At 48.5% G+C, this 10,297-nt stretch overlaps 1 protein-coding gene across 2 annotated transcripts; it reads left to right on the top strand.

Moving 5' to 3' along the window:
- The first annotated feature begins 1,045 nt into the window (after nucleotides 1-1,045).
- Nucleotides 1,046-9,045, top strand: COPS7A (COP9 signalosome subunit 7A). Of its 2 annotated transcripts, none has more exons than XM_017546087.1 (8): nucleotides 1,046-1,479; nucleotides 1,887-2,091; nucleotides 5,089-5,164; nucleotides 5,396-5,484; nucleotides 6,436-6,638; nucleotides 7,561-7,666; nucleotides 7,827-7,978; nucleotides 8,145-9,045. In XM_017546087.1, exons 2-8 carry the CDS (start codon nucleotides 1,930-1,932, stop codon nucleotides 8,182-8,184), a joined length of 828 nt encoding a protein of 275 aa, XP_017401576.1. In that variant the 5' UTR covers nucleotides 1,046-1,479; nucleotides 1,887-1,929; the 3' UTR covers nucleotides 8,185-9,045. The 2 variants fall into 2 exon arrangements, with proteins under 2 accessions (XP_017401576.1, XP_017401577.1); XM_017546088.1 differs by having other exon boundaries at nucleotides 1,236-1,452.
- Nucleotides 9,046-10,297: the final 1,252 nt, after the last annotated feature.

Below are 10,297 nucleotides of genomic sequence, written 5' to 3'. Positions count from 1 at the left end.
AAAAAAAGAAAGAGAACAAAGAAGATAAGCTTGGGGCGGGGAGAGGTGGACACTAAATAAATAAATAAATAAATAAGTTTGGACTCATTAATTCCTTGGTTCCTTCAAACTTTGAATATTTTATTATGCCTTTGATTCCTTCTTCTCACTTTTATGTTTCACCTTTTCCATTCATTTCTTTTTCTCCTCTTTCTCCTTTGTTTTTCCTTTTTGTGTTTCTGCTTACTTTCTAAACTCTGTGTCTGCAGTTCCTTTAGCCCTAACAGACTACAAGTCCTATTTCTCTTCATCTTTCTCTTTTTAACTTTGTTATCTTTTCACTACTTATAAGTTTCTTAATTTTCCTGGGTCTCAGCTTTTCCATCTGGAAAGTGGAGATAACAAGTACTAGATTGTTGTATCAGATGAATTAAGTAATGCTCATAGCTTAACACAAAGGCCAAGATGTCATTAACTTTACCCCATTTGATCTTCTGCCAGCCTGCTGTGAAATATAAAACACTATAGAAATGTTAGTTGTTTTTGTTTTTATTAAAGTATCACGTTGAAATAGAAAGATGGAAAAAAAAAAAAAAAAAGAAATAGAAAGATGGTTTTGAGCTGGAAAAGTTCCAGACAAATCTTTGAATTTTTATGAGCCTCATTTTCCTTTTCTGGAAAATGAGAATAACATAGCCTTTTCCTCCTCAAGAAATTAAGAGTCCATATACTGAAAGCATCATTCTACAAGTATTAATACATATGTAATCATGGTAGAGGGTGTCCTGAAGTCACACTGGAAACATTTGTGAAGGTTCAAAGGAATAAAATTTTAAAAGATATCTGACCAATGGTAAGCGCTCAATAAATGTTACCTGTTATTTCTTTTACCTTTCTCGCTTCTTTTCTCCTGCTCTTCAAAACAGTGAGTAGATGAACCCCACCTAGGCTATCTCTGCTGCTAAACTATTATTAGTGTTTGCTTCCTCCCCGCCCCTTATTCCCCCATCCCGTTTTTTTCCTCCTCTTCACACTTTCCATTACAGCTTTTCTCTTGTCTCAGGCATCCAGTGCAGTCCTGATCTCCAGCTCTCCAGCGGCTAAGAGCAGACACAGCGTCAGCCGGGACCAGGGAAGCGCCGGAGACTTCCTCATTTAGTGGCTAGCGCTGTTCTACTAATAAAGTTTTATTGAAACAAAGTAGAAAAAAAGAGGCCCGTCATTCTTCCCTCAGCGACCAATCGGAGAGTAGAATGCCTGCGTCCCGCACGGGAGCTTCAGCGGTCAGAAAGCGGGGGCGGGGCATGTCCTGCCGAAACTTGCGTCGTTAGAGCGGAAGTACGGCCGGAAGCCCGCCATAGAGTTTAGTGGCTAGAGCGACTCTGCGGGGAGGTGGCAGGAAAGGCTTGGAACAGCTGCCGGAGGTGACTGAGCGGCGGCCCCGCCCGGTGCGCTGGAGGTCGAAGCTTCCAGGTAGCAGCCCTCAGAGTCTGACCCAGGGTACGACGGAGCAGTCGGCAGGAGCCCGCGGTCTCTGGGCGGTGTCTTTAAGGGAGGGGGTGGAGCCACGTGTAAGCTTCGCTGGGGGTGAGGTCACGTGGTTAAGGGCACGTGCGGGACAGGAGTGGAGAGCCGAGGCAGCGTCGTCGTTAGGGTGGACACCATGTGACACCCCTTTCTCCGTTGCAGCCTGTGTCTTGGGGTTCAGTGGGGTGCACGTGGTGGGGCTTGGGGTTAGGCCGAGGGAACTGACTTTAGGATTCCTAGATCAGAATTGTAGACCGCTGCATATCTGATTACTCATGCGGAACTGACTTAGTGCCTTTACAATCCAGTCCCTTGGCCCTGTGCTTCCCATCCTACGCAGCGATCAGGGACCTCTAGCTTCACGTCCTCTTTCCTTACAGCTCTGGACATCCTGAGCCCAGGTCCCCCCAGCTCAGTGCAGTCATGAGTGCGGAAGTGAAGGTGACAGGGCAGAACCAGGAGCAGTTTCTGCTCCTAGCCAAGTCGGCCAAGGGGGCAGCGCTGGCCACACTCATCCATCAGGTGCTGGAGGCCCCTGGTGTCTACGTGTTTGGAGAACTGCTGGACATGCCCAATGTTAGAGAGGTGGGTTGCCGGCCTGAATAGCACACAGAGAAGCGTGGGCAAAGATTTGAATTAGAGAATGGGTGGGCAGGGCTCATTTTGTAATCCCATAACCATTCAGCTGAACAAGTAAACAGTGATGATTAAATGCCAACTTGCAAAGGTAACCAGTAAATAAGCAAACCAGTTTCCCTTTGGAGATGAGGGATCTGTAAACCCCAGTATTTTTCATTTTAAGCAAAAGAGCGTGTTATTCAGAATGGGAGACCTGATTTCCAGCTGGTCTTCACCAGTGTAATAGATCTTGCCATGTCACCTTGATCAGGTCACATTTGTTTTAGGTCCTCAGCTTTCTCTTTTATAAATAGAGACAATACTGCCCCTCACTGTTATTGTGGAAATAAAGTGAGATTATGGGAAAGTGCAAAGTCTGTACAAGTGGAGAGTGAACACGTTAAATTAGCATGCCCTGTTCTTCCCTGTGTGCAGCATATGCTAATCTATTCAAGGTAGCTAAGGGAGAATATGTCTTTTTCCCAAAGACACATGGCAAACTGCTAGGAACACAGCAGAGAGAACCTTTCACACAAAAGTGGCAGTTAAGAATTTACACTGACATGCTATGACGGTGGTATGTGGGTAAAGTGAGCTAAGTTATTTAGGGCCTGTGGTTTAACCTTTTGAATCACTCTGTGGTATGGAGAAAACTGGCTGACTTCCCTGCTGTGGAACTAAACAGTATCAATGAAGGTGATGAAAAAGAAGCCCTTGGCTGGCTGCAGTGGCTCATGCCTGTAATCCCAGCACTTTGGGAGACCAAGGTGGGTGGATGACCTGAGGTCAGGAGTTGAAGACCATCCTGGCCAAGACGGTGAAACCATGCCTCTACTAAAAACACGAAAATTAGCCGGGCACAGTGGCAGGCACCTGTAATCCCAGCTATTTGGGAGGCTGAGGGAGGAGAATTGTTTGAACCCAGGGGGTGGAGGTTATGGTGAGCCTACATCGTGCCACTGCACTCCAGCCTGGGCAACAGAATGAGACTCTGTCTCAAAAACAAACAACAGAAAAAAGCACATGTATCCCAGAACTTAAAGTATAATAAAAACAAACAGAAATCAGCTGGGCGTGGTGGTGCGCAACTATATTCTCAGCTACTTGGGAGGCTGAGATAGGAGAATCACTTGAACCCGGGAGGTGGAGGTTGCGGTGAGCAGATACGGCGCCACTGCACTCCAGCCTGGTAGACATAGCAAGACTCGATCTCAAAAAAAAAAAAAAGGAAAAGTAGCACTTATTGAGTGGCTATTTACTACCTTTCTTATGGTCTGGGAATACAAGAAAAGTACAAGGCATGGAGGTAACACTTCTGAAGCTTACATTCCAGTTGAAGAGATAAGATGAATGAATATAAACCTAAATTACTAATTTAGCAAGTATTTCTTTTTCTTCTTTTTCTTTTTTTTCTGAGACTGAGTCTTGCTCTGTTGCACAGGCTGGAGTGCAATGGCGTGATCTCGGCTCACTGCAGCCTCTGCCTTCCAGGTTCAAGCATTCTCTGCCTCAGCCTCCTGAATAGCTGGGATTATAGGCACCCGCCACCATGCCCAGCTAATTTTTGTATTTTTAGTAGAGACAGGGTTTCACCGTGTTGGCCAGCCTGGTCCCGAACTCCTGACTTCATGATCCACCCGCCTTGGCCTCCCAAAGTGCTGGGATTACAGGTGTGAGCCACTGCGCCCCAGCCACAAGTATTTCTTCAGAGCCAATTACTGCATAGCTCTGTGTGATACCAGACACTGGGTCTATAATCTTGAAAGATATTCTTAGGTAGCAACCTTCTGTAGGGATTGATTGATTAAGTGCCAGAATGAGAATGAGGCTGAGCGCCGTGGCTCACGCCTGTAATCCCAGCACTTTGGGAGGCCAAGGCAGGTGAATCACCTGAGGTCAGGAGTTTGAGACCAGGCTGGCCAACATGATGAAACCCTGTCTCTACTAAAAATACAAAAATTAGCCCAGCATGATGGCTCATGCCTATAATCCCAGTGCTTTGGGAGGCCAAGGTGGTTGGATCACCTGAGGTCAGGAGTTTTGAGACCAGCCTGGCCAACATGGTAAAACCACGTCTCTACCAAAAACACAAAAATTAGCCGGGTGTGGTGGTGGGCGCATGTAATCCCAGCTACCCAGGAGGCTGAGACAGGAGAATCACTTGAACCCAGGAGGTGGAGTTTGCAGTGAATCAAGATCGCGCCATTGCAGTCCAGTCTGGGTGACAGAGAGAGACTCCGTCTCAAAAAAAAAAAAATACAAAAATTAGCTGGGTGTGGTGGTGCACACCTGTAATCCCACCTGCTTGGCAGGCTGAGGCACAAGAGTGGCTGGAACCTGGGAGGTGGAGTTGTAGTGAGTCGAGATCGTGCCACTGCACTCCAGCCTGGGCAACAGCGAGACTGTCTCAAAAAAAAAAAAAAAAAAAAAGGTGCCAGAATGAATGATTGGTAATAGGAAGAGAGGAGATCTGAGTGGACTAGACTGGGTGATGCAAGATAGTGTCCTGGTCAGGTGGGCTGTGCAGCTTTCAGAGATGAGTGAGGCTGAGGCAGGAGTCTGGTGAATTGGGGTGTACTGCAGACTGCCCAAAGATATTCACATTTAGAAATATCAAATACTCTGAGGGCCAGGCAACACAACTTGCAGTGTCTGGTGCGTATGTCTGTTGGGCTCTGAAAACTGAATGTCCTCAACTCTGAATTTAGGGTGAGAATTGGATGGCATATGGAGCAAGAGGGCATTGTGGATTGGGAGAATAGTGTAAACAAGGGCCTGCAGGTGGAAATGAGCCCTTCCTGTGGGGAGAGTGATCAAAGAGGCAAGAACTCCTTTTGGTGAGCCAGGAGCGTTAACACTGGCCGGGAATGATGGGGCCAAAAAGTGACGTTCAAAACATGATAAGGCTGGGAGGGTGGAGAAGGAAGACTTCCTATCACCTCCTCTTTTTCCTCATTCTCACAGCTGGCCGAGAGTGACTTTGCCTCCACCTTCCGGCTACTCACAGTGTTTGCTTATGGGACATATGCTGACTACTTAGGTAACCAGAGGGGTTGGTGCTCTGGAGTAATGGAAATAAAAGGGCAATTTCTGGAGGGACTCGGAAGAACTTCCTGGGATATCCCCCTTAGATCCCACCTCCAGATGCAGAGGATCAGGGTCAAAACCTGAATTGGCATGGAAAGTGGGAGGGGAGGGAGCAAGGGAAGGAGGCTAGGGCTTCCCACAAAACTGCAATCAGGATTCCTTATACTTTGTCATTTTTCCCTAGCTGAAGCCCGGAATCTTCCCCCGCTAACAGAGGCACAGAAGAATAAGCTTCGACACCTATCAGTTGTCACCCTGGCTGCTAAAGTAAAGGTGAGTGGCAGTCCCCCAGTCTAGAGCATCCTTTTGTATATCCCTGGAGTCTGCACTAGGACAGCTCTTGTGTGGACTGTGGCTATTTCCTGCCCTCCTCTCCTCCAAGGTCTGTATATCAACTCCATTAGCAACTGTTTAGGCTGAATAGCGTCCTTAGTTTTCTGTCTTTTTCTTTTTCAATCAACTTAAGTTCTAAATAAACATCTTTTGCATTTTTGGTCAGAATGGCAACTAGCATGTTGTTCAGATGTTGTTCAGCAAAACCATCCTCCCCACTTCATTAAGCCCTGTGCGGACACAGCCTCCAGGCTGGAAGCTGGGCTCTCTCCTGATGACGTGCTAGGCTTGTCTTTGTTAGAATAGGAAACACATACCCCAGAAGTATCTCTCTATTTCCATTAGGCTGGTTTTTGTCTAGTATCACCACCCACCTCCCCCGCCTGCCCAGTCTGCGGCCTCGCAATTGTGACTTGACTCTCAGGATTTAATTTAAACCAGGCTCTCTATTGAGAGACACCTCCTCCAAAGGAATGCCTGTGGCAAGCAGGCAGAGTATAAATGATAAACAGTAACTCCAGACCTCTCTCACTACTGCTTCCTCCCCTATGTCCAGCTGATCTTGACTAAGGACTGGGTGACACCCTGAGCTTTGGCCAAAGGAGTGACACCCAGGCAGGTGTCATTTTTCTCCCTCTGTGGTGTGGGAGGGGTAAGGGTGGTACGGGAGCATTTTGTATTTTATTTAAGAATATCCTTCTAATGATGCTGTTTTTGAAGTGGGAATACTTTTATTTATTTTGCTTTAGAACCAGCCGCTTAGAGGAAGTGATTTAGGAATGGGAGTGGAGGGCAGGTGGGCTGGGGGAGGGGGAAAAGGAGGGAAGATTCTTGGAAGCCCTTTTCTACTGCGGAGCCTCACAAATCCTGGCCTGATCTCCGCGGCCCCAGTGTATCCCATATGCAGTGTTGCTGGAGGCTCTTGCCCTGCGTAATGTGCGGCAGCTGGAAGATCTTGTGATTGAGGCTGTGTATGCTGATGTGCTTCGTGGCTCCCTGGACCAGCGCAACCAGCGGCTGGAGGTTGACTACAGCATTGGGCGGGACATCCAGCGCCAGGACCTCAGTGCCATTGCCCGAACCCTGCAGGAGTGGTGAGAACCGTATCCTGGTGCTGTCCCCTTCCTTCTCACTCTGAGAAAGAGAAAGGTGCTTCAGGGTGAGAGAGGGCAGGAGCTGGGCTGGTCTGCAGAGGTGGAACTCAGGGGGATGAAGGGAAATGAGTTCATCCCTCCAAAGGCTTCTGGGGAATGCAGGAGTAGGGAGGCACTGGGAGGTGGCAGAAGTCAGTGTCCTTGATATAGTAATTCAGGGATGAAAAGGGAGTGGTACACTTGAGGGGATCCTAACCACTAAGGTTGTCACCTTGGGCTAGATTCCAGCAGTCGGTCTATACCATTGTCCACAGGCCATGCGCCTTTTCCTCTTCTCTTTTATTTTGTGTCTCTGTCTAACTTCAGGGTTTCTGTGTTCATTACCTACCCTATTTTGTTTTCAGTTCCTACCACCATCTTGCACATCACTCCAGGCACTTCCTTATCCCTCCCCGACCATACTGAGTTTCCATCTCACTGCTAGGAGCGTTGTCACAGATGGTTTCTAGGTGCCCTGGAGAGGGTTCCCAGCTCAGACTCAAAATGCCAGAAGCTGTGTTCTGGCTCCGTTGCCCAGGTTGGAGTGCAGCAGCACAACCTTGACTCACTGCAGCCTCCACCTCCTGGATGCAAATCATCCTTCCACCTCAGCCTCTTGAGTAGCGTGGGACTACAGGCTCGTGCCATTGCATCTGGCTAGTTTTTGTATTTTTTTGTAGAGACGGAGTTTTGCCATATTGCTCAGGCTGGTCTTGAACTCCTGAGTTTAAGCAGTCTGCCTGTCTCGGCCTCCCAAAATGTTGGGATTATGGGGGTGAGCCACTGCACCCTGCGTCTAGGGTTCCTTTTGAGTCTGTTTTCTGTGAGTCTGTGATCGCAGGTCTTGTCTGCTGACACTTTTCTTCTCCCCTGACTCCCGCAGGTGTGTGGGCTGTGAGGTTGTGCTGTCAGGCATTGAGGAGCAGGTGAGCCGTGCCAACCAGCACAAGGAGCAGCAGCTGGGCCTGAAGCAGCAGATTGAGAGTGAGGTGAGCAGTCGGAGAGCAGGCGGACCCAGGCTCCTCCAGCCTGGGCCACTTCTCCTTTGCAGTGGGGATTTGGACAGTGGTTGTAGCAGACAACAAAATGAGCAGGGTCTGGAAGTTTCTGGAACCTTCCTTGCCATCCCCATTCCTTTCATTCTGGTAGGTTGCCAACCTTAAAAAAACCATTAAAGTTACGACGGCAGCAGCAGCCGCAGCCACATCTCAGGACCCTGAGCAACACCTGACTGAGCTGAGGGAACCAGCTCCTGGTACCAACCAGCGCCAGCCCAGCAAGAAAGCCTCAAAGGGCAAGGGGTGAGCCAGGGTAGCAGGAACTGCTCACTTCTGGGGTGCCCTGCTTTTACCCCAGGGACCTGACCGTCCTCACTTCCTTCAGTTATTTGCATGGGAGTAGGGAGTCTGGGGAGCCTTCAGAGGGGATTCCCTGCATTCTCTCTCTCTCTCTTTCTCTTCTTGCCAGGCTCCGAGGGAGCGCCAAGATTTGGTCCAAGTCGAATTGAAGGGACTGTCGTTTCCTCCCTGGGGATGTGGGGTCCCAGCTGCCTGCCTGCCTCTTAGGAGTCCTCAGAGAGCCTTCCTGTGCCCCTGGCCAGCTGATAATCCTAGGTTCATGACCCTTCACCTCCCCAACCCCAAACATAGATCATACCTTCTTCTAGGGAGGAGGCAAGTGCAGGTCATATTTTTGTTGGTACTTTTTGTTTTTGTGACTTTGTGTGTTCCGTTGCTCCCTGCTGCCATGCTCTCTCCCCTATTTCTCCGATATTTCCTTAAGAGCTCACTATCTGTCCCTGTTCATTACATGTCACTGAGTAGGTGGGTAGCCCTGATGGGGTTTGCTCTGTCTCAAGCATAACCTGCAGGTGTTTTTTTCTACCACCCCATCCCTGCATGCCTGATCCCGAATTCCTGCACCTTACCCCCCACCCACGCATTGAGCAGCCTCTGAAGAGCCATGGGGCCCCCACCTTTACTCACACTCTGAGAATTCTGGGGCCCAGTGTGGCATTCCCGGAGTCACTGGACACGTTCATCCTAAAATCCTGTCACACTACAGTCATTTCTTTTCCTCTCTCTGCCCTTTGGGTCCTGGGAATGCTGCTGCTTCAACCCCAGAGCCTAAGAATGGCAGCTGTTTCTTAACATGTTGAGAGATGGTTCCTTCTTGGCCCTGGCCATCTCGGGAAGCTTGACGGCAGTCCTGGAAGGGTTTAATCTCCTTTTGTGAGTTTGGTGGGGAAGGGAAGGGTATATAGATTGTATTTAAAAAAAAAAAAAAAAAAAAAAAGGTATATATGCATATATCTATATATAACATGACACAGAAATAAATCTATGAAAAGTCTATCTACAAACTCCCCGGAACTGGGTATCTTCTGTCTTTGATATTTGCGGATGGGAAGAAGACTCGTTCCCAGGTTACTCTGAAGCACAGTGCTGGAAGATGAAGAGAACCAGGTACTATTTGCTGAGTCTCTGGCTGAGGCCTGGATCCTGGGCTATATGCCTTTGGACAGGTTGCTTCATATCTCAGCATCCATTCAGAAGTAATGACTATGGCCAGGCACGGTGGCTCACGCCTGTAATCCCAGCACTTTTGGAGGCCAAGGTGGGTGGATCACTTGAGGTCAGGAGTTTGAGATCAGCCTGGCCAACATGGTGAAACCCCATCTCTGCTAAAAATACAAAAAAATTTGCTGGGCGTAGTAGCGTATACCTGTAATCCCAGCTATTAGGGAGGCTGAGGTAGGAGAATCACTTGAACCTGGGAGGTGGAGGTTGCAGTGAGCCGAGATCATGCACTCCAGCCTGAGTGACTGAGTGAGACTCCATCTCAAAAAAAAAAAAAAAAAAAAAACAGTAGTAATGGATACTTACTGGGCATCAATACCCGACAGGCACTGGACATGCAAATGATGGCCACTATTTCTGCTCTCTAGGAGTTTGAGCCTATATCCTTCTACTTCATAGAATTAGAAGGGAGAGTTGATAATGAACTTGAATTTTCACATCAGAACCACACAGAACTGTCAGATCTGTGGCAAGCAGAAGCCATTGGACTCCCGCCCTCTGTCCACTAGAGTTCTCCAGGAAGTGTGCTGGGAGGATTGGGATCCTTGGCCTAGAGTGTTGCTATGGACTCCCTGGAATTGGAAAGCCCTGGTGTGAGGGACAGTTGAGCCTTCATTTGCATGTGAAGTGGTTGCCTTCTGAGGGTCCTGGGGTTGACAGCTGCTCCCCAGAGCTTGTGATGTTCTTTAGGTAGAGGTTTACGACAGACCACTCTTCACTGGCCCTAAAGCTGTCAGTCATGGAATTAAAAAGTGGGAATGGGGGCTGGGCGAGTTGGCTTGTGCTTGTAATCCCAGCACTTTGGGAGGCTGAGGTGGGTGGATCACAAGGTCAGGAGATCTAGACTATCCTGGATTAATGGTGAAACTCCATCTCTACTAAAAATACAAAAATTAGCTGGGTGTGGCGGCACGTGCCTGTAATCCGAGCCACTCAGGAGACTGAGGCACAAGAATTACCTGAACCCAGGAGGCAGAGGTTTCAGTGAGCTGAGATTGCACCACGGCGCTCCAGCCTGGTGAAAGAGTAAGACTTGTCTTG

Source organism: Cebus imitator, unplaced genomic scaffold, assembly GCF_001604975.1.
Source record: "Cebus imitator isolate Cc_AM_T3 unplaced genomic scaffold, Cebus_imitator-1.0 Scaffold187, whole genome shotgun sequence".
Classification (NCBI taxonomy): Eukaryota; Metazoa; Chordata; class Mammalia; order Primates; family Cebidae; genus Cebus; species Cebus imitator.
This window is presented reverse-complemented; position numbering and strand designations above follow the sequence as displayed.

Bases quoted from the DNA above. Each gene is read 5' to 3' on its own strand.
- COPS7A (XM_017546087.1), top strand. From the start codon at position 1,930: ATGAGTGCGGAAGTGAAGGTGACAGGGCAGAACCAGGAGCAGTTTCTG. The intron at 5,485-6,435 runs GTGAGTGGCAGT...CCGCGGCCCCAG, and splicing joins CCCTGGCTGCTAAAGTAAAG to TGTATCCCATATGCAGTGTT. The intron at 7,667-7,826 runs GTGAGCAGTCGG...TCATTCTGGTAG, and splicing joins AGCAGCAGATTGAGAGTGAG to GTTGCCAACCTTAAAAAAAC.